Source organism: Harpegnathos saltator, unplaced genomic scaffold, assembly GCF_003227715.2.
Source record: "Harpegnathos saltator strain DR-91 unplaced genomic scaffold, Hsal_v8.6 scaffold594, whole genome shotgun sequence".
Taxonomy (NCBI): domain Eukaryota; kingdom Metazoa; phylum Arthropoda; class Insecta; order Hymenoptera; family Formicidae; genus Harpegnathos; species Harpegnathos saltator.
The window spans coordinates 739,540-762,961 of NW_020230420.1; the positions used below are offsets into that span (position 1 = coordinate 739,540).

General features: G+C 53.8%; 1 protein-coding gene across 2 annotated transcripts; it reads right to left on the bottom strand.

Moving 5' to 3' along the window:
- Positions 1-794: 794 nt before the first annotated feature.
- Positions 795-23,217, bottom strand: LOC105186299 (protein FAM151B). Of its 2 annotated transcripts, none has more exons than XM_011146388.2 (5): positions 22,994-23,217; positions 6,112-6,243; positions 3,704-3,942; positions 3,445-3,587; positions 795-2,556 (listed from the first exon to the last, which is right to left on the bottom strand). In XM_011146388.2, exons 2-5 carry the CDS (start codon positions 6,233-6,235, stop codon positions 2,157-2,159), a joined length of 906 nt encoding a protein of 301 aa, XP_011144690.1. In that variant the 5' UTR covers positions 6,236-6,243; positions 22,994-23,217; the 3' UTR covers positions 795-2,156. The 2 variants fall into 2 exon arrangements, with proteins under 2 accessions (XP_011144690.1, XP_011144689.1); XM_011146387.3 differs by lacking the exon at positions 22,994-23,217 and adding an exon at positions 16,088-16,491.
- Positions 23,218-23,422: the final 205 nt, after the last annotated feature.

Below are 23,422 nucleotides of genomic sequence, written 5' to 3' on the forward strand. Positions count from 1 at the left end.
TACATGCAGTCATTAACATTCTCCAGCGGGTAACGGGAACAGCTTGGCGCGGAAGTGCCTCGGAGATAACTGGAAGACAAACAATGGTAGACAAACAAGTCGATCCTCTCTCTATCCGGCTCTACCCTCTGGATTAAATCATAATGCAAACATCGTTCGTGAGAACCGTCTACCGCTCCTCCAACTGTCTCAGCCCTTTTGGATTTACCGGAAGAGCCCGCAGCCGGCTAACTGCGCCGGTTTCAGAAATACGTACATTCTCACGTAATCACTTTTCTTAGCTTTTCACGGGACCCGCGGGAACGGAGTATGTTTAACATGTTGAGTGCCACGTCAGCCGTATCCGGGCGACGCGTCAACTTTCCCCGTCGCTCGTCTGCGGCTGACGGTTTGATACTTGCCTAATTAGGAATGATTCCACCATGTCGAGTGTTTTATTGTTTTATTTTTAGATATTGTTTACTAGCGCTAGCAAGTTTTTATATAAGAATATCGATTATCATAAATTACGTTATTATCAGGAGCGATGTTACACTACATGTGTTATCATAGCGCATGGAGTTACTCGGGCGCGAGAGTGAGGCGTGAATTCCACACGTGGCACTCAACGTGTTAATAGCTTGTTATCCCGGATCTTTCGCGATGATAAATAACGCCTTACGCCTAAGTCTACAGACACCGGATAAAAAGTAGGCAATCGGTACTACAATCGAGAATGCGGCGGGCGATATGTTGTGAACGTGCTTGTGTTCCCTTCCCTCGTCGGGATATCAGGCTGCCACCTGAGTCAGAGAGGGGGGGGACGGGAGCGGGCGACTACGCGCGTCGGGGATTTGCATTTAATTTTCGCGGGTAATTACGCGTGACAGTAGCGGCCCCGGGCGTCCCACTAAATTAACGGCTACTTTGTTGCGCTGATACCGCGCGTGATATTGCGACTCCGTTTCGAGACCGCGGCCTGAAATTCCTCTCTCTCTCTCTCTCTCTCTCTCTCGAGATCGATCTCGGTCAGGTCGCGGCCCCGACGTCGCCGTCGCCGTCGAGCGGCGCGGGATGAGTGGGCCCCCCGAAGAGCGCGAGTACTCGGGCAATTTTGTGTATTATTTTATTGATTCATTATCAAACGCAGTGCACTCGCACCGTATACTGCGCATATTTATATAATCCTTTGGCTTGGATATGTAGCGTAACACAGGGACTGATACCATTTTCTCTGCAGCTAGACCGGGGATATGTTGAAAACGCGCAGGCAGGCACGGGGGGAGCGAACAGTGGACGAACAGTGAACATTAAGACGGGACATTAAACATGATGAATGCGCGCGTGGCAAGCTCGACACACGTGCGGTTTCATACAAAGTTACACACGAAACGTCTTCTTCTCGCATCTCCTCCTCGCGTGCGTGTGTTCGCCGCCTTCGCCAAAGTGGCCAAAGGTCACTCGAAATGCGCGCGATCGACGTCTCGCGGTCTCAGCGTGTAACAGTTATTTCGAACGTGCCAAGATATCGGGGCTCTGTTCCTTACTTATAAATACAATACGATATTAAGAAATGTCTCGACATCGATTAACGATTGGTGTGACTTTTGCTAGTTTCTACATCGGTATTAAAGTTTACACTCTCGATACGCGACTGATCGGAACGCGGGTCTACCTGCATGAACGCGAATGGTTTCCGGCGATATATATTGCAGAGTCGACAGTCAAGGCCGCTGCACCTTGAAGTCTGTCAAAAGAGAGGGAAGTCACAGAACGCGGGTTCTCCTTTTCCTTTTTTTTTGTCTGACAATCAATTTAAGTACAAATGGTGGGGATGCGGGCAATTTGTCCTTTTGTTGTTTTATTTTTGCATCGGCCAGAAGAAATCTCACGAAGTGGAAAACGTCTCGCTGTGGGAATCGCGCGCGTCCGCTGCGATCAGCCGGATATCTCGAAGACGTACGTCCGCGAAGTCGACGAACGGGACCGAAGACCCGATCGAGCGATCGCCACGGCGATAGAGTGGCTACATTCACGACGCGCGATCGTTATCGGACACCTCGTGGTATGCTCGTACTTTCGTTTCTTGATCGAGAGTCGAAGGATCGAAGGGTCGAAACCCCTCTCCCGAATCCCGCCGCGACTCTACGTCCGTTTCGATCGTCCGCGTTTCAGCTTCACAGCATTCTCATGGACAGTAACAGTACCCCTAACGCCGCGCTCATCGCCAACATCGTCGCGGAACCCAGCACGGATGCGCCCGATAGGTCCAGTTGCTTCTTCAGGTCTTCGGGCACGTCTACGTAGACTTTGTCGATGCCCACGTCCTGGATCAGCTTCGAAAGCTGCGCGACGTTGACGGAATCGCCCTCCGACGACCAGATGGTCAGTGTCGCGTTGTCGGACGTCGTGTTCTTCAGCAATACCTTCACGGTTTCGATATCGTTCGCCGCGAGGCCGGCTCGTACAGGATAAGTTACCGACTGTTTGATCTGCTTCTCCGCGAGCACGTCGGTCATCATCTTGATCTGCTCCGGAGTATATCGACCCTCGGTGATGTTGTACTCCTTCCCGTATCTGAAACGATTCAGTTTCTCAGCATCTCTCGCACAGTCGGCTCGGGCGGGCTGAATCTCGCTCCGACCCGAATTGGAACAAATTGGAATTAAAATCCCCTCTTTAGCGCGATGGTTCGGGAAATTACATTTGTAGGTAAATATAACGTAATCAAACGGACATCAAACGACTCGAAAATTGTTTGGACGTTTACACTCGCTGTAGTATACGCCTGGCCGTCTATCTACTTTTGTATCCCATACTATTCCCTAGACTGAGAGTTGGACGATCTTTTCAGAGGAGCTTTACACACACGGCGACAGTAGGTCGAAACTATTAAAACTAAAGGGTCACTGTAAACCTGCAATTATAACTAGAGTTAACTAGAGTTACTTGTACGTTTTTTTAATTGTACGTGTGTAGAGCTGTGAAAAGCATGAAAATCATTTTTAATCCAAAATATGGTAAGGCACACCTCAGAGCGAATGATGCTGCTCGTACGAGTGTCAAACGCGCGTGAAAGGGTGAGAACGAAAATTGCACGCGTAGCCCAAATTATAACGGTCGAGTACAGATGAGGGCGCGTGTACCTCGTGACGATTTTTCTCGACCTCAACCCTTCTTGTCGTTGACAAGTTTAACATTTTATTGTTTCTTTCGGTTCACTGCTTGCCGAGATATCCGTGTTTACCCGCGATATCGACGTTTAACGCGCGCGTACTTTATTGGATCGCCAGGTTGACCGCCTCCTCGGGGACTTTATTTATAACCACCGGTCTTTTTTTTTTTTCATAAGAGTCCGTGCCACGGCCATCGTACATATTTCTTTGCCTATACGGTTAATTAATCACAAGGTTGTACATTAGAACTCGCTGTCGCTCTGTCCGTTGCGCGCTCTTCAATATTTACCTGGTCGTCCAGCCGACGGAGAGGGTACACTCTGGAATGGTCTCCACGGCGCCCTCCAGGAAATCCTTGGCGTTAACCGGAATAGCAGTGGCGTTCACCGACCCGGAAAAAATATCCGCGTTGATGAAGACCGGGAACTTCAACTGGACAAACGAATATTTGATTCTCTCTCTCTCTCTCTCTCTCTCTCTCTCCTCTCTTCCTCGCGCACATACTTCGCGTTTCGATACTCCTAAATAGCGCATTTCAATGTACGTACGTTGGCACGCAACTTGGTGAGGATCGGTCTGCTTTTCTCGAACGCCTGGATAGTCTTGAAGTCCAGCTTGATTCCCTTGGTGCCATTATTCTGGATGGTGCTGTTGAGGAACTCCTCGAGCGACAGGTCGCTCTCCTTGCTCGGTGGATGCGCCATTATCGGGATCTCGGCGATGCTGCTGTTGTCGGTTTCGTTAAGCTTGCCTAACACGACGTCGGCCTCCAGCATCATGATGTCGTCTTTAAAAAGGAAAGTCGGTTGTCCGCGCCGGCTCCGTGTGCGTGTGTGTGTATGTGTTACGTGCGACGCGGCCGTGGTTGAGACGACGGCTGGGCGGAGGGGGTTACGGTATGTGCATACACGTGCAGGGAATATCGATCACGTCTAAAGAGGCTGGAAGACTATGCCGGATCCACACATCCGCCGGGGAGCTGGCGCTCAAATGACCGAAAATTCCGGCTCTTTTCACAAACGGAAGACTGGAAGCGCTCTCGAAAGCATCAGGTCGCTCTAGAGCCAGGGCCGGGGGGAGGAGGGAAAGGAGAGAAAGAGAGCAATTCACGATATGAAGAGGCGAGTAGTACGCGCGACATTTTTTCCCCCGCGGATATCAAAGTGACCAGCGCGCGTTTTCAGCTTGCAGAGGCTGGCAGAGGCTTCAGATTGCGAGAGGAAAGATGAACGTCGCCCTCCCCGCGACGCGAGGTTCGAGAAGCGGCCGATTTAGCCGAGGCGGCGCGGCGTCGGCCGATAAACGCGCGCGCGCGCGGCAGTGCGTTCAATCGCGAGATATTCGGTGATTGAAGGTCGAGGATCGGAAGCTCGACCTTCCTGCGGAGCGGCGACGGCTCCGTTGGCACCGCCGGTGGGCGGCATTCTCCGCTACCTTGGTGTTACCTCGTTGAGATTCAAGAGAGGCGCGAGTGTACTTTCCGAAAACTCTGCATCGGACGTGACTGCGTACAAATGACTTATCTACGAGGGCGTCTGGTCGTAGTAGTACAAAGGTGGAAAACTTAAATAGCGAGCGAGCGAGATGGAGATGCGGAGGAAGGGAGAGGAGAAGGGTAGGAAATCTTCCGAGCGCAAAGTTCACGGGAAAGTTTGCAGCCAACTTCGGAATCGGCATCCAGCCGGAATCGAGATACGCCGCGACGTAACATATATCAAAGGGATAGGGACGAGGGGGGGAGGGCAGGCGGGCTAAGGTGCGCCACCGTTGGGAGGGGGGGGGATGGTAATGCGAAACAAATCGATGTAACTCGTATTTTACGTAGGACCGGCCGAGCTTTTGCGCGAGTCGCGTGAAGGGAGTCCCGCGTGAAGGGAGAGAACGCGCGCAGACGCTTCATAAAGCTTTCTCTCGCTCGCTGTCGATATTTCTGGAAGCGCACTTTTCAAGGACTCGCCACCATTATTTAAAGCGCGCCGATGTAAAAATACGTGTCATCATGCGGGCTGCGCACAAAGGCGCGCCGCACACGGCCGGGCGATATGGGGGATAGCCGTGAAAGCGACGAGAGAGAGAGAGAGAGAGAGAGCGCGAAAGCGTCGACATTGAAGGGCTCGCGTCTCGCGCCGTTCGGTGTGTGTAGCGAGAAATGTTGTCATGAAGTCCCCATTAACTAGTAACATGTTGACGGTCGATTTCGAGCGCGAAAGAGCCGCGCTGCGCCGCGCCGCGGGCGCGACGTTTTCGCCACGAAGTTACGCACTTGTCGTCTCTCGCGGGTATTAAATATTTATAGCTCGGCTATTGTCCGTTCGCGAGCAAATTACTTCTAAAGTGCTCGACTCGGGCTCGAGCGGCGGGAGGAGGGGGCCGGCGGTGTTTGTCGCGTATCGCTGCGCGATTAACGCGAGTATATGCGCGAGCAAGGGGCGAGAGACAGGACATCAGTCACACCCGCGCGTATCGTCCTTCTGCATTTACGTAAGGTATCGCGGCATAGGCATAGGCTGACACCGTCCAGGTGAATCACTTAGAGCGTCTTGTTGCGCAACCGTCACTCATCTGCAGCTGTCTTTTGCAATCTTATTGGCGCGACGGTGTTAACGCGCGCCGGTGCGAATAAAAGCCCGCTGTGGCGAGCGGCCGTTCGGAAGTTTCCACGACAGACGATAAAGCAGCTCGGATGATAAGCGAGAATCCCGAGTTTCCGCTGCGCCTAAAAATAATACGCACGCGGACCCATGCGGACACGGTCGCGCGTTTATTAAAGCGCCGCCGCGCCGACGTCTTTTCGACGAACAGCCGGGCGAACCGGCTGGATATTTGAGGCTAACCGGAACTAAGCCGTCGTCGTTCGTCTGCGCTCTGCAATAAACGCAGGAGCGGAAGCAACCGGAGGGCTTGTCCGCGTCGTGCGTCAATTACACGCGTCAATTACAACACGCGATCGACCTACCTGACGAGAGTGCCGCCTCCAGTTCCGCTTTGCTGTTAACGGCGTGCGCCCAGACGATCTTCGTGAGATTGCCTTTGACGTCGGGGAAGAAGTTCCTCGGCTCCGGCGAGACGACGTTGCACATGACGGCTTCTGAAACAGCGGCGGGAAGTATTACGTGTCGGGACGGACAATACACCGGTCGCGTCGCGGCGCGGCGCGGCCGCTCGCGTTTGCATTTCGCGCGCGAGAGCCCGGCCGGACTTGACCTTCCCCATCAGTATTCTCCCGAGACTCCGCGACCCCTGACCCAATATTCGACAGGCTCGCTCCGTAATTGAGCGGACCGTGAATTCCTCGCGGCGGCGGCGGCGGCGGCGGCGGCGGCGACCGCCACGCGCACTCCGACTGTTCTCGCAGGCGACCGAGATATTCGTTGCCCTGCCATTGTGCGGCGTTCGATCGATAATCACGTTCATTTGTCACTCGGTCTTTATGAGCGGCTGCCATTCGGCCGTTTCAGCGGCGGCGATTCGCGGGTCGTCGCGGTCGGCGAACCGAGAGGAGGGGAGGGGGAGGTGGTCATCGCGTCGTCCGTGGACAGATATACCGTTTCCCGCGACGACGACGCTGCTGCTGCTGCTGCTGCTGTGCTTCTTCTTTTTCCCCGTCGAGATTTGCCAGCGTCGCGCCGATGCGCACACGAATCGCCCGCGTACGTGCGGACGTCGCGACGCGCTTCGGGGACGTCGGGATGAATTAATGAAGGGATATCGCGTCGTCGCCGTCGTCGCGCCGTGAAATTTTCCACGGCCGCCCGGCCGGACTCTCCCGCCTTTCTCCTCGCCGTCGTGGCCTCCGCTTCCGACCGTTTCCGGCACGGATCCCGGGCCATGTGGCGAGCAAATTTCGCGCGACGAATGACCCCTCGGAGCAGATTGCGAGGGCGATTGGTCTCCCCGTGGAGGAGGAGGAACCCCTTCCGAGAGAGTCGGTCTTTTTATGAATGACTAACGGAGCTCGCGCGGCGGGTCTCGAGGCTCGAGGTTAGAAAACCAAGCGGCAATGTTTGACGTTGCGTTGGATTGTAACGGACGGATCGTCCGCTGGCAAACATCGAGCTCATCATATCCCCTTCGAGTTTCTTATTGACAACCTATCCAATTGTATCCTTCCTCGCCTCCTCCTCCCCCCTCCCCCCTTTGTCTCCTTCTTTCGATCTCTGTTTCTCTTATTCTGTCTTTTTCTCTTCCCTTCTGGAAGAGAAAACGACAGCACGTCCCTGAACAAGACGCGATTAGCGATGCGGGTATGTCATGTCAAAGTCACATGCCGATATCGACCGTAATAAGAAAGTTCCAGCGGCTAATCAGCTTGCGAGCCCGAAGCCGAAGGCTTGTTCCTCGTTCTTCTGTACTCCGACACTTCGTAACTGGAGCACGAAAACTTGGCGGGGGGGAGCCTTCACCTTGCGTAAGTCGCAGCCCGGCCCTTAAATTAGCGCCGCTCGTTCATCTGTCCGGGATTTATCGCGCGCACAGCCTCTGTTTTCCGCAAAACTTTTCTGAAACAGCCTCTCCCTTGCACGAGAAGAATCGATTGCGGCCGCACCGATGATTCCGACTGACCCGTTTCCGGTTCGCCGATCACGGGGTGAACCGGGATTCGCTCGCGCCGACCAATGGAGAGGAGACGCTGAGCCGCCTTTTTTGTTATTTTCTTTTTTAAGCACTAATAACAGCCTTCTATATATGCGCATCGCAACCTAGTTTACGTTTGATAACTGTCCGAGCATTTCGATATTCGTACGTTACGCTTACGTATATCTCTCGATGAGGTGAGGTTTCGATTTCTCTTTCTCCTTGTACGAAAGTTTACGTTGCGGCGAGGAGCGCGGGGAGAATTTTGCGCGGTAACAATTGCGTTAAAATTATATCTCTTTTCATAATATTTCTGATGAAAACAGACGGCACCGTCGCTGTAAATTATTGTAAGAGCGGTAAATCTGACGAATTGCCGAATATGCGATGTACTACACGTCGCTAAAAATTACAATACATCGTAACAATTGCACGATCGATAAATTAACTTGTGACGCGACGAGGTTGATAATAATAATTACGCACAGCCAAATGCGTTCAAGTTGCACAGCCTGTGTGTTTTGTGGTTTGTGGGTTGCGGAGATATGATTCGGCTGCGTTTCGTCTTGGCGAGCCGAGAGACGCAGGATTTCCTGTTTTAGAAGCTTCCTCGTATAGGGATATATGAGTGTTGGTTCAAACTTTCTGATCTGATCGCGTGTGCTTCATTGGTTCCATAATAATTTCATAATCTCTACGCGTTCCAAGGTTACAAAATTTCATCACAATCTTCCACCACACAGTGTTCCCCCCGCGCACAAAGGAAACCGAGAAGGAGCACGTACACCGACGTGTGTGGCTATCAGAAATATTTTCGCCTTACGCAGTGATAACGTCTCGCAATGCGCGTGCGATAATTCAATTACGACCGAAGCATGAAAAGAGAAAGAAAAGAGTCGATATCCAATTGCATTCGTGGAGCGCTGACACAATAACGAACTTAGCGGCCACTCCCGGGTTAATCTAATGACATTCCAGCGCAGCTAATGTTTGTTCGTGCTTTAGACACATGATAACGAAGGAATGACTCATCGGATGGCATTCGGCTTCGCGTCACGTGACGTCACGTAAATGAGTCTTAAATTCATTTTTATCCCCGTCCTTTACGAGGTTCGACGTGCGTCGAGTTTTCACGCAGCTCTCTTTCTCTCTCTCTCTCTCTCTCTCTCTCTCACACACACACACACACACACACACACACACACACACACACACGCGATAGCATTATCGAGGAGAGAAGAGGCAGCCGGGGGTTTGTACATCTGTGCGTTCGACCCCTCCGAAAAATCCTCGAGCTCCTTCGTGTCGCGCTACGGCGAACGTATCGGCGCTACAATGTCTTCGAAACGGCCGTTTCCGGTTCAGCGGTTCCACACAGAGACTTTACTGTGTGTGCTCGAACCGGTCGGATCACGGGGGGAAAAACTCTAAGAGAGAGGGGGGGAGAGGTCCTTCTTTTTTTTTGTTACGAGCGGTCGGGGTTCGACCGAACGCTATGAGATCGAGACGAAACTGACCTCGCTCTCGGGCTCGGGAGAATAAGATTGGCCGGACAATCGATCATCTGTTTCCTCGGCCTCTGGTCGGTACAATGGCCACCACGATCGCGGCTACGTGCCGCGTAGCGGCTGCGATTTCGCGCGTGTTTCGCGCGCGCGCGATTAGAGTGTTTTTGATACGTGATCGTGTTGATACGCCGGTGTCGCGTGTCCGTGCGTGACGCGTGATAACGACGCGCCCGGCTCGGCTCGGTCGGAAATATTTCATCGCGAAAGATGCAGGAGAGCAGGAGAGCAGCCAGAATCAAAGTTGCCGTCGCCGTCGTATCGAGGGGGGAAATAACGCTCGCCGCTCTCGTGAGCGCCGACCGAGTTGGCATATTCTTAGCTGCGTATAATAACGCACCTGCGACTATTAGTTGTGTACCGCGCAGGAGCTGGATTATAATAACGGGCGCGGGTGTAACTGCCGCGGAGAATAATATACCGGGCGCGGGGCGAGGGGGGGAGTTTCCGCCGCTTGAAATTTCCCGTGCAAAGTCTCTCATTCCTGGCAACTTCGCCGAGCGTGACGGCGCGCGGCGTCGCGAATATCAGCCCGCGAATATCGGCCGTTTTTCATCCGTCCGGGCCGTGTCGTCTCTAGCGCCACTTTATCTCGCGGCCTGTATTTTCTTAGCCCGTAGCCGACGCGAGTACCTCGGCGTCGAGGATGTAGCAAGGATGTAGCGCGGGGAAATCGAATCAGGCTTCCAGCCGCGTGAACACCACACCGCCGGCGTCGGCGTCGGCGTGGCCGCCTTTCGCGATACAAAAGAAGCCGATGGCCCTGGTGGTCTGATAAAAGCATCTTTCACGCGTCACTGCGCCTCCGTGTAGTTTGCAAATAGCTGCGACTACCGTTCTCTTCCGCTTAGAGTGCGCTTTTGAAGGTTCAGCTCGTCTGGCTGGCCGGTCGGTCGGCCGGAGCCGAGCCTCGAGAGAGTTTCGCCCTTAGTCAGCCGGCTGACAAAGCGTGACTTATGGCCGCGTCTATTATCGAAGAACTTGGACCTCGATCGCGCTAGAAATCGCCGCGCGCGATCAAAAACAGCAATTTCGAACTTTATGAGGACTTTGACACATCTCGGGTTTACCTGACGCGGAATTTCGCGTCAGTCGGCTGTATGTCGAAAAGTTTCTTCGTAGAATTCGAGAGCTCGTTTGAGACACAGTCAATGTTTCTAATCTCTCTCTCTCTCTCTCTCTCTCTCTCTCTCTCTCTCTCTCTCTCTGAGACACCGAAGAGATTCGCGCAGAAAATTGCCCGGCAATTCTCGTCCTTTCCAGCCGCCCGAATTCGACGGGTTCAAATTAGTTGAATCGACTTCGTAGGGATCGCGTTCGCGAGGCAGTCGATGCTTCTAATCATCCTCGAAGAGATCCGGATGGAAAGTTACCCTCCAGCAATTTTCACCCTCCCGTGGTAGCGACACCGCTATCGAGTTGGACGAGTATCGAAATTAGTTTAATTGCTCCGCGCGACATTGATGATTTATGACCGAGTAGCTGACTCGATCACCTGCCGAAACGGAGAGAGTGTCGCTCTCAAGTGTTAAGAGTCCCTACGAATTCTGGCGATTACCGTATCGCTTCCGCGCGAATCGCGCGTTCGACGAATGATTTATGCGTGTCATGAGACCGAGTGGAACGCCGCGACAGGCCGCGATGTTAAACAAACGCCAGCGCGATACGACGAACGTCTGATGGGCCACCTGTCACGCTTGTTCCACGCTGTTCAAACTGTCAACGCTGTGTCCCGGCTATTCTTTACGCAAAGCGCAATGTCATGTCGCTTTCTCCAAAAATCGATCACTCCAATATTTACCGAAGGTATCGCGAAGGTATGCCGTAGTAACGCGCGGCGTTCCGGGCACGTCGGAAGTGGTGCCTGCGGCTCGAGCGGAAGAATGCACGACCACGAGTCCACCACGATCGCGAGACTCGCGATCGTTCGCGCAACGCGACGAAAATTGCGCAATTTTGTTGCGGCAACGAGACTAACGACGAGCGGCTGCGAGCCGAGCTTGTTTGCCGAGTGAATCGCGCGCAGTCGTTTGCGAGATTGCAAATGTCGCCGTACTCGCATTGTATCGCGCGCAGCACACTTTGTTACTCCGCGGAGAGACCTTGCGGCTGCCATTAAATTATAACGGAGTTTAAGGGCGCAATTACGAGCTTCCATTGCAGTTCACGTCTCTCGAGCGTCTGACAAAGTTCGCAGGCGACGTCGGCCGAAACGAAAGATTCCACGAAGTAGCCCGACGTAGAATCGCGCCTGTAAAATATTGACGGCCAAAGTCCACCCTTCGAACAAACTGATCAATTATAGAACGCGCACCTCTTCCCGGCGAGACTTCACAGACGTCACACACATGCCTGCGATGATAAATTCACGCGATTCTTCCCTCGCGAGAGTTATAATCGAGATTGGACGGAGAGTGGAGTGCGGGCAGCTCTGCTCGTGTTCACAAGGATCGCGTCCCGTCGAGTCGAAGAAAAGCGACCGGATCGCCCGCTCGTTCCCAGCGACTTTTTCCAGCGAGAATGCGCGCACCTTTGCGCGTCTCACTCGGTACGCGTTGTGGGAAGAGACACGTCCCTTCGCCGCCACGTCGTCCCACTAAATTCGGGTTCTGCTAATGTGTTATGCTAATGACATCTCATTGTGCTTACATATTTATTGCACAAATGCTTATTCTCATGAAAGCAGCGAAATCGTTACTGAACGGGCAAGTACAAAAGATCGGCCCCCTGTGTGCCCCTGTGTCCCCCTGCGAAAACTCACGCGTCACCCAGATGTGGATGACGTGGCGCAGTCGAGGATTAATTTCGAAAACTCCCGCCTGGCTTTGCGGCGCCGACAATAGCGACGGCCGTTTCGTCGGACGAGAGAGAGAGAGAGAGAGAGAGAGAGAAAGAGAGAGATCTGGCGAGCGGCGTATCGAGAAATCGCATTGTTTCTCACGCGAGACAACCGCGCTACGCTCCGCGATCCTCGCGGTTCACGGTCGAGCGTGGATCGCGATTCGCATAATCGATTGGCAAATGCGTCGCGGCTCTTACAGCCGAAGTCAACGAGCGTGGCGGCGGCGGCGGCGGCGGCGGCGGCGGCGGGAAATTTACGGCCGCGGTATCGCGGCCGGCCGAATCCGGCCGTTCTCTCGTACGTAATCTTCCCTCGACCCGCGCCGAAGCGGAGTGCAGACGCACGCAACGCGTGCTACGCACCTGCATTCCAACGTGCCGCGCAGAAGAGAGACGGGAAGAGAGAGCCTTATCTGCTTCGCTTATCGCGAATAAACACACCATTATCGCGCGTATTATTTCCATTTCACCTACACGCGCCTTCTTCGTGCCGCAACTGGGACGCGATCAGAACGCGGAGAGACGAGATGATCGCGCGTGACGGTGTTTTCCGCTGCCGGTGATTCTCCACGATGCAGATAAGGGCGCCGCGGCGACGTCGCTCCTCGCGTGGGAGCGATCCTGCTTATCGGCCGCGCGCGCTCCTCGATCGTTCGGTCTCCAATGGGATTCCGATGTCGTTTCGGGCATGTCGTAATAACGCAAATTACGTATCGCCGTGCGCTGCGTAATAACGTCCCAGCCCCCGGCCCCCCTCCCCCCGGGGGGGTATCGCGCTCTTGTTTTCGCCATTTAGCTCTCGTATTTACGTCGCTCCCACGATACAGTCGCTCGCACGGAAAGTCCATTCGCGAGCGACGAGAGTCGGGAGCTTGCGCTTCTCGTTGTTAATAATAAATCTCGGCAGTCGAATCGGTGAGAGAAACATAATACACGATCGCACGATTGTGTCATCGTCGCTGTATTGATGATGTGTGATGCGGCGCGCAATGGCGACCGACGCGAAATGTATCGCGCGATGTTACTCGCAGATTACTCTTACAACTGCTGTAACATTTTGCACCTGTGTGTTGTCTCTGCATTTTGATCAACGCACTTGAGTGTCCTCGGTACACTCACACGCACGCACGCACGCACCTCGCTATTCCGACGAAGATCATTAACGAGTGCGCGCTATGTCTTTGATATAGAATTACGACACCTCGTTAACCTCGGTCAGCGAATAAATTTGCAAACGATGCGCTATGTGATTGCTGACTCGGGCGAGTAATTAATTGTCCCTTAGTCATGAGAATTCATTTCCGTAATGGCGGGCGCCGTATGACTCACGTCGAGGTCGCTCCCGAGAGTTTGGACTTTTCTAACGTTGTGAGAGGCCGCCTGCTGGTCGGTTTCATTTTCGCGCCGATAGCGCGCCGACCGACATCGTCCGTCCTTCATCGTGCTTTTCGCGAGAGTCGCGTTTCACATGGCCGACGTCCGTGCTCATCTTCCTGGTTACCGCCGTGGCTAGCCCGCTGACGATCGATGTCGTCACTTCCGATGTGTATCGCCGCTGCGAGCAGAATCGTACCGAGAGCGCGTATCCTTTTTATATCTCCCGTGTGACCAAGTTAGTAGTCCGCGGGCGTGGACACGATAGGTGCAGAGGAAATCGCTAAAAGCGATTTATTTTCGTACTACTTTCGCGCGGTATGTAAGTTACATGCCGCCAACATCGCTATGGTGTCACGGCGTTCATCTATTTTTGCGGACGCTCCGTTTGTAAGCAACGCGCGGCCGTGTGCCGGCGTTGCCGAAGGTACCACCACGTCGTAACGCGTACCTTTGACCGACCGCCGCGTTTATCAGCGACGGTAAACTAAATTGCAAAACTACGATGATACTGCGACAGCCGTATCACGTTGGTCCGTAACGGTAAAAAATGACTACGCTCGACTGGAAGTGCCCTTCGGGCAGGAAACTTTGGTTTTCTCGAGGAATCACCAACGAACTCTCTCGCACACCCGTTAATTACTTTTCGATGATTGATCCCTCGGTTTTGCTCGCGTGTTTATGAACAAAGAGACAAGGGGGAGGGGGGAGAAAGAAGAGAAGCGTACATTCGCCGTCGGTGGCGACGAGAGAAAAAGAAAATCGGCGGAGAAACGACGCGCGCGGTAACGACTGGCCCGGAATTAAGATCGCACTTGCGGCGCGCAAGCGGCGGCGGGTGAAATTAAGCACTAATTCAATGTAAGATAGAGTAGAGAGAGAGAGAGAGAGAGAGAGAGAGAGAGAGAGAGAGAGAGAGAGAGAGGCCTCGGTGGCCGAGAGAGCGCCAATGTGTATAACACGGTAGACCGACGTGCGTCACCGTGAGATTATTATTAGCGATCGACCGACGGTTCTCGGATGAGGATTTATTACGTGTCATCGTACATCTCGAAGACCGCGTCCTCCGATCTCGCGAGTCTCGACCCCTTCCGTCCCGGAAACCTCGTAATGGCGTCAATCTAGGATCTCGATCCCCGGGGAACCTCGCCCGTCGTTTATGTATCGCGCGCGAGCGAAAGAAAACTTAATTGTCTACAATCAGCGTTCACCAAAGTTGACCCAGCCGATGTGCCGCGTTCCCGAGGACTTCGAGCCTCGTTATCGTGCTCCGTGAAGTCCGACTCTCGTCGCACCTCGAGCCCTGCCGCCTCCTAATTGGAGCATTGGAGTAAGCTGCAAATTGATTTAAGCGCACCAAGCTGCGAACTTTCCGCAGCGCTACGTCGGCGCGATTTTCCGCCGGGAATCGCGCTCTTTCGCGCGTCGCGCCGTGTCGGCACATCCGAATCGCAAGGAAAGATCGTTCCTCTTGCTCCCCCCCCCCCCCTCCTCCCGAACCCCATTGTCTCTTGCCTCGAGGGGGAGGGAGAAAAGCGGCACCTTTCTCCGCTTCGTTGCGGACCTTAATTTGCGGAGGGATCGCAGCGCGCGACTGCGTTATCGTAGTCATCGAGTCGTTTGTTTTCGGCGACTCGTCTTAATTAAACGTCGGCCGTAGCCTCTCGCGCGCGCGAGCGTGCAGGGATGCAGGGGGAGAGGGCACTCTCTCGGCGAGAGAGAGAGAGAGAGAGGGAGAGAGAGAGAGAGAGAGGAGCTCTTTGCCGTGACGGCGGATGGGCAAACGCGCGACGGAAAAAGAAAATCGATATATCTGTCGGAGAAGAGGGGCGGCGGCGCGCACGGTTTCCCGATGCACACGAGGAGATGTGCCGCCGCGCGTTTACGACGGAGAAAGATACTCCAGACCCCCGATTTCACGATCTGCTAAGTGTCGGGCTCGTAGCCGGCGCGCGCGGGATGTCGCTTTAAAATAGGATCGATACGCAACGGCCGGTTTCTCTCTCTCGCGCGGAGCGCCGGCCGGAGCGCTCGAGAACCCCGCCGCTTCGCGAGCGAGTCCATCGCGCCGTCGTCCTCGCGCGCGCGGACTCACCGGACTCACCCGTCGGACGTCCCGTCGGCAAACCGCGGGCCTTGCACCACGTGTGCGCGTCAATCAAAGCCGAGGAGAGACGTCCGCGGCTCGCTATCGCAAAGCGTAGCGTTCACGTGTACATTGCGAGACACGTCGCGGCGAAGCGCGAGGTGAGACGAGACTGTCCGGAGCGACGAAATGAAACATCGAAGCGCGTATTGTCGCGTGCACCGCATAGATTGCCGCGTCTTCGACAGGGATAAAGAGGACAATGTCCGAGGCCACTCGTCGACGATCGACTTGCGAAGAACCGTTTCACTCGTTTCACGCTAAACGCGAGCATCCGAGACGCTCGTTCCGCACAGGCTCGTCGCTCGGATTTCTCGTCATCGCGGTGCGAATAAGAGCAAAGTGCTCCTGCGAAACGTCGTCTATCGCGCGCACGATGCCCCAATTCCGTTGACCTGCGTGGGGAAACCGCGTGAAATTACGGAACTTACGGGTCGCCGCCAGCAGTAGAATACCCGTGGTGATCGTGCCTGCCATAGTCCTGGTCGCCGGCTGAACCGTGATCACGATGGGGTAGGTTCACAAAGGAAAGGGCGAGGGGACGGGTCGAAAGAGAGACAGAGAGAAAGAAGGTGGGGGGGAGAGAGAGAGAGAGAGAGAGAGAGAGAGAGAGAGAGAGAGAGAGAGAGAGAAAGAGAGAACGTGAGGAGAGAACGGAAGGGAGGCAGACAGAGACAGAAGAAGCGGCAGCTGGGGGAAGTGACACACAGCGCGAACCGACGCGGCTCTCTACGAAGAGGCTCTCTCGACGACACCCGGTCAACTCGGCAGTCTCGAAACGACTGACTGTCTCTACGAGAGGAGCGGTCGGCCGATCGTCGAAATCCAGCCGTACATAATGGCACGTAGAGGCCGTCGGTCATATTTCGCGGCGCCGCAACGCCGCGCCGGTACACACGTGGTGCGCTCTCGCCACCACCTCTCTTCGGGGGCCCCCTCGGCGCGAACGGAAGGGCGCCGCGATGCGTGGATCGAATCGAAAGTTCGCTCCGAGGCGCAAGGGTTAGAAGGGGCCGCCTGGCATGGCTCTTATCGCCGCGCGTTCGACGCGGCACTTCCGCGCTGGGACGCTCGCGCGACAGAGACGAACGTCACTCGCGCGAGCGAACGGGAGACGACGCGTCGTTGCGGAAATGTCGACAGGAGTCGGCGGAAGGGAGAGAAAGAGACCTAACCCGTCGTCATCGTCGCCGTTGGCCATGGGCACCGGCGAACGGCACATCCGCCCCTGGCCCGTCGACGACGAAAGCCCTCTTGTACGCCGGGGAAATCGGCGTTTCTCCCCTCGGCCTTTTTTTCCGCCGACCGTTGAACCGGACGTCGGAGAGGCGAGCGAGAACGCCTTCATCCCTCCGTCGCGCGCGAGTCATCCATCGGGGCCGCGCGAGAAGAGATGGTATCGCGCGGGCGAGTGTATCGGGGAGGGAGACGTAATATCTCGCGCGCGGGTGGCATTGCGCGTTTCCCGAAATAAATCTCGGTCGAGAACACACCGCGGCCGTCGAAAGCAGCAAACGCGCGTCGGCCGCGCGCGCGGTTGTTTACCCAGGCGATTGTGCCGGGGAATTGCCGTGCGCAACGCGAAGATTCGAGAAAACGCGAAATAAAGTACACTTCGGCGGGCATCGATCAAACGGCGTGGGCGGCGCGGCGGGAGCCGAATGTAGCGCGGCCGAAGCGTGACACGATGTTTTATCGGACCGCCGCGTTTGATTAATTTAACGGGGCCGTGAGTCAAAGGCGTCACTCTCGCGCGACTTAATCAACGTTAAACGGCTTTGATGGGCTTTCCGAAAGGACGAGGCTGACAGTGCTCGCCGGTCGTGCCACCGAAACGACACGGCTTCCTCACGTATCACGTCGTCGTCGCGCGACGTTGTTGTCTCACATACGTCGAATTTGCCGTACGGCGCGGCCGACATGTGCTCGGCGCAGGATCTCTCAACGACGCATAAATGCGGCGCGAGAAGGGTCGTTTTCGTGACTCGGCCCCGGCGCTCTCGCTGGGGCGAAACATCTGCTGCTCGAGGGTTCACGACCGTAGTAGCAGGGTAGAGTCGCTCTGAGCACCAATTTTCTACAACTTTTATAATTGACGGAAGCCACCGCCGTTGGTAGTATTGCTTTCGACGAGCATTCTGCTTCTTTCATCGCACGCACTCGCGACGTGCTTCAACGCGAGGTCGTTGAGGAGAGAGGGAGAGAGAGAGAGAGAGAGAGAGAGAGAGAGAGAAAGAGAGAACTTTCACTCGCGCGGCTCGCGGTATATTCGCGACGCGAGTAACGAATCCTCCTGGCACATCGGTCATTATTGCGCAGAAAAAAAAGAGATCTCGCTCGGTGCGACCGATTGTGAGCGAGAATCGAAAAGTTGCCCGAGAAACTGAAATAACTGAGAACAATCGAGTGAATAGAAACCTCCCGCAGGAATCTTTCCGTTATTGCGACCGAGTTTTTGTCCGCTTTTCAGGTAACAGAAAATCAGAGACAGGGTCGTACGAATGGAGCGTTCTTTTTTTCTCATGTATATGTCGCGTCAACAAAGTCGATTCGTTTCCTCGATATTTTTTTCTCTTTTCGAATTGTCGCGAGAGAAAGAAGGAGCGCGCGTGTTCATTCTTTTGCCTCGTCATTGATCGCGATTGTTTGAATTGTCCGAGCAGTCGGCGAATTTCGACGAATGTTCGCTGCGTTATACGGCGCAGGGGAGGTACTTTGTGATCGAGAGAACGTACGTAATTTGAGGCCGAGCGAAATTCGACGAATATAATTAGGCGTTTGTGCGCGTTATCTCTTCTAGACACGTAACGATGCAACGCTGCGGTTCACTTGACAATAGCACCGACAGTCGCCGTTAAACCTGTCGCGGCGTCGCTAAGCATCATCCTGAATCATCCGACCCGTATTGTATGACAAATTCTCGCAGAATTCCAGCGTCGTGACGTTTCCTGGGAAAAAAGGGAACGAGACGAAAAGAAACTCGTCGCCTTGTCCACAGCGTGTCGACAAGAAGCAATCCACCACAGGGTGGTGCTCCGAGCGATTCGCTGAATTCATGAATAATTACTCCCTCTCGCACGGCTTTACTCGACTCGCGAATTATACACACATCGTAATTGTTGGATCATACATTAAATGCGCCGATGAAGCGTTGCGCGCCCATCTCTCTCCCAGAAGGAAGCCGCGGTAATTACAATTCGCGGCCCCGACGACGGAGGTAAACCCACAATTACTTTCTAACGAGGCCGCGCACTGAAACCGAACTCTTTGACGTATACAACTACAATATATATAATCTGCAGGTTATATGCGATTAATTAGATATCAAATTACGCGTCGCGTATTTATGAGCCGCACGGTTGCATCCTCGAGATCTCTCCGTGTCAGTTTAATCGATATTATTTATCTCCGATATTTGCGTATCTAACTCGAAGTCTCGCTCCTTCCCTTCTCCTCCCTTCCCCCACCCCCTCTCTCTTTCTCTCTGCTTGGAACTTTTACACGAAAATCATTTTTTCCGAGAGATGCGAGCGTTCATATCATATTATTGCAGATATTTAAAGTTGATACGGGAAACTATTTTATCGAATAAGTATTTATATTGTAGAATTCAAAAGACATTCGAGCAGACAATTGATCGTTATAATACACGAATACGCAGATACGCGAGACAGTACGCTATATTATTCCGCAACAATTCTCCCTTGTAATTATTTCATTTTCATGTCCTCTTAATTTCCATGTAATATTGCATTTCGTTTGTCGTTATTAGTTATTAAACCGTGAAACTTTTCTCCCCCACCCTTTCTCTCTCTCTCTCTCTCTCTCTCTCTCTCTCTCTCTCTCTCTCTCTCGACGATCTCTGCTCGGAAGAGACGCTGGCACGATCGTGGTGTACGGTCGACGTGACCGGAGGTCACTGGTGTTAACGAGTTAATTTCTCGAACAACCGTCACGCCATTTTTGCAGAAGGGCAGCTTATTTACTTAGCGCCGTAATTGCCGTCCTTTTGTGCCCTGTCGCGTGCCGCGGCGGCCGTTCGCTCCCGAGAGAAAGTGCTTGGACTCTCTGACGACGGTTTCTCGTCGTCGTTGTCGTCGTCGCGACAATAAACGTTCCCGAAGCGTCTGAAAGCGTCATCCGAAAGCACGCGATAGTCCCAGGAATTCGTTACGTGTCTCTCGTGTCTTTCGTGCGTCTGATAGCGCGCGGTCACGATAACCGCGCGGTTAATCATCAGCGAGAGAATTGGGAGCGCGCAGCACACGCCACGTTGTTTGCGTATCCTCCACTTTCGGCCGACGTCCTTGGACCTGGTCGCGCAGGTCTCTAATATTCGCGATGGCTGCTTTTAATCAGCCGATGGATGCGCTCTCAATCATGAGAGACGCGCGTTCGGTTCTTACCGAAGAGCTACCGTGTTTCTCCCTCTCTCTCTCTCTCTCTCTCTCTCTCTCTCCCCCCCCTTCTTCCATCGCGGCACAACGCTGCGCTTTTCATTTCTCCGTCCGTCGCGTGAAATCGGAATCTTCCACGCGGCTTGTCGAAACTTCCTATTCATCGAAGCTTGTCTAAAGCGGCGCTTACGAAGTAACTCGTCGCTCGTCGCGGCGATTTCCACGATCAGACTCGGCTCGGTCGCGAGCGACTCGAATTTCGCGAATCGTCTCGGCCGGCCGGCCGGCCGGCCGGCCCTGGCCGTGTCGAGGACGACACGACGAGGATAAAAATTGCAGCGGAGAAATGGGAGTTTCTCGGCGAATGCCATTCTTTGTTGCCGCGCAGCCGGCGGCGCGTGTTCCCTCTTCTCCACAGAGAGAGAAGAGCTCGCGCTCGAGAACATCGGCTTTAAAAAGCGCTCCGTGCTCGGCTAGCGCGACAGAGAGGGAGAGGGAGAGGGAGAGGTAGACGTGACAATTAGACGTTCCAATTTTCGTCCGTATGCTAATACCACCGTAGATTTCACTCGCCGGGGCGGAAGAGCAGAGAGCAAAACTGAATTCGCCCGAAGAGAGCCGCGCGCGTTTGCGCTCGATAGCGAATTCCCGGGGCTCGTACGCGAGCGCGCGATCCTCCTTTGTGGACTCCCACAGTGGCCGCGATAGGAGTGCGATAGTGGAAATTATTCACGTAAGAATCAAAAGGCAGATAAAAGCGCGGCTACAGAGCGGCGAGCGCCCTACTACTACTTGGGCCCTTCGCTGATTGAAGCGACCGAGAGCTCCGATTCCTTCGATCCTCCGTCATTCTGTCAACTTTTCAGCGCCAACCTGACGCCTTTCCGCCTTCTCTCAACGATCGCGTGAGCGATACGTTATCACGGCACGATTGATAATGCAAACAATGGTGCAGTCATTAGATAGATAATCCTTTAACCTCCACGGAGGAGGTGCGCTTATTTTTCTCGCGTTATCGCAGGCGCGAACGAGTGCGATTAAACATCATTAACGAGCACGCCGCTAGAAATCGCGCGCAAATTGTGCAATCCCGATAGAAACGCCCGCTCGTTACGGTCGCGTCTCTCTTATCGCTCGTCGTTGACACTCGCCGCGTTGTTTGCGATATTTGCGAATTCGATCTTCCCCCGAGTTCGTCTCCGAAAATGCTGCCATTCTGCGCGAGCGAATGCGCTCGCGCACCGTCATGCCGTTGTAACTTCCGACCGCGACCGGCGCGCTGGCGTGTTTGTTTAGCGGCTGTTTGCGTATTCAACATTCAAAGTCAACAATTGCGTATACGCCGCTTTAAATACGTGATTTCAGCCCGGCCGAGTTATGCGCGCGGGATTCGCGCGGTAAGCAAGCTTAAGCTCATCGCGGGAAGAGAGAGGAGGGGGCGGAGAAGCGGGGAAAAATATCGGAATACGTGCGATTATTGCACTTTTCGCGTGTTCCGACCCGTCGTATTCTCTCTCTCTCTCTCTCTCTCTCTCTCTCTCTCTCTCTCTCTCTCTCTCTTTCTTTTTTCTCTTTCTCTCCCTTTCTTTCCATTACTCTTTACGTTGTTTCATGCACGTGCGCGCTTTTTGTCGCGCGTCGAAAGTTGAATATCGATCAAAGACGCTGATCACACGCGCCATTGTCCCTCATTACGAACGTTCTTTTGGGGGAAAAAAAAAAACAAGCACAGCCCCCCGTAACACACAGGAATATGGGAATCGCGGCGTCATTTCCGTAGATTCAAATGCGATATCGCACACTCGGATGGAAAAATCGTCCGCTCTGCGCGGATGTCCGTACGAATGTATCCGTCTAATCCTCCGGGAGAATCCAGTTCCCAATGGGAGAATTCTCCGATTGGATCGCAACATAGAAAACGCCCCGAAAGCCACGCAAAAAAAAAATTACAGACGACTTTTCTGCTGGCGGAGCGAGTTTCGGAACGGTCCGAACATTCTCCTTCGGAACGCAGCCGAATCGTCCAACGAGAGGAATTTTCCTGTTCCTGAAAAATTCCCGAAAGTTGAGTTTTTTCCCCTCTGGCTGGACGTTCGCTGCGTCACAAACCGCACAATCGGAGGGGGAAAAAGGTAGTATTCAAACCGTTCCGAAAGTCGGTGTATCTACGTGGACGCGGATCGTTTCGTCCGAATGATAACGCGCGACACTTTCGCTCGTTTACGCCACGTTCGCTCGTTCTCCTGCAACATGAATTACGGGAAATGTTTCGGCCCACAACACTTCCCCCCCGCCGGCCCGCTTTGATCAGCGAATTCTTCGAGTTACGGCGTGGCGATAAAGATGGTTATATAGCAATGCATAAAAAAGCTGTTAGAAGGGCTTGCCAGGATGGAATATCAAATAAGACGACGCTTCTTACGAGGATATATACGAGCGGCAGCTACGTCGTGGGATTCGCCGGCCTTGAATTCTTTTATATCGCTTATCTGCTTTGAATATTGTTCGCATGCTGCGGTATTACCAAGATTGCGCTTGAACGTGACGAGCCGAGTTGGAGGTTATGTTGCTAATAATAGTTAACGGCAATAATTGTCGCTCCGTCGCGATGGGCGTCGAGACTGGCCCGCGTCGCGACCGATTCCGGCGAGCGGGCGAGCGAGCTTCGTCGATGTAATTGCGCATAAATGAATTTTGCAGCAGCTCCTCTTTAGACCTGACCTTACGAGACAAACGGCACATTCGCAGTCACGAGACTTACGATAATCGATAGCGGGCAGCACAATGCGCTGCTCTACGTGTCTCTGTTAACTGGGTTATTCTTCCTCGCAAACCCCGACGTCTCTCTCTCTCTCTCTCTCTCTCTCTCTCTCTTTCTCTCCGCGACTTTCGTATATCTTTATGCGGCCCAACTTAACGGCAGATCAACTTGTCCCTTACTTGTGCACTCCGTCAGTTTGATTGGCACTGCGCGAGCTGCCGTCGCCAAGGCTTGGATGATGTGCGCACGAGGTAATGGCGTGCGAACTTCATCCTCGCGAACGCGTCGATTACGCGGAATAAATTTTGTTCCTTCGGCAAAACTCCGAATCAAACTCCTGCTCGTACTGTGTACGCGGATTTTGTCGTTTGATGGTGGACGTTCTTTGCCGTTAGAAAGTAGAGTAAACCGAAAACTCACAGTAGAGGGAATTATCGTTATCGCCGCTACTGATAATGCAGTAATCCGCGTGAGCGGTGAACGATAGCGAAGGAAAAGAAGAGCGAAAGAGCCTCTGATTACCAGTGAACGATAAAGCAGTCGAGGGATCAGCGTAGTCGTTGTTTGTGCCGTTATGTAGAAGACGTTACGACATGGGCGCAGATACG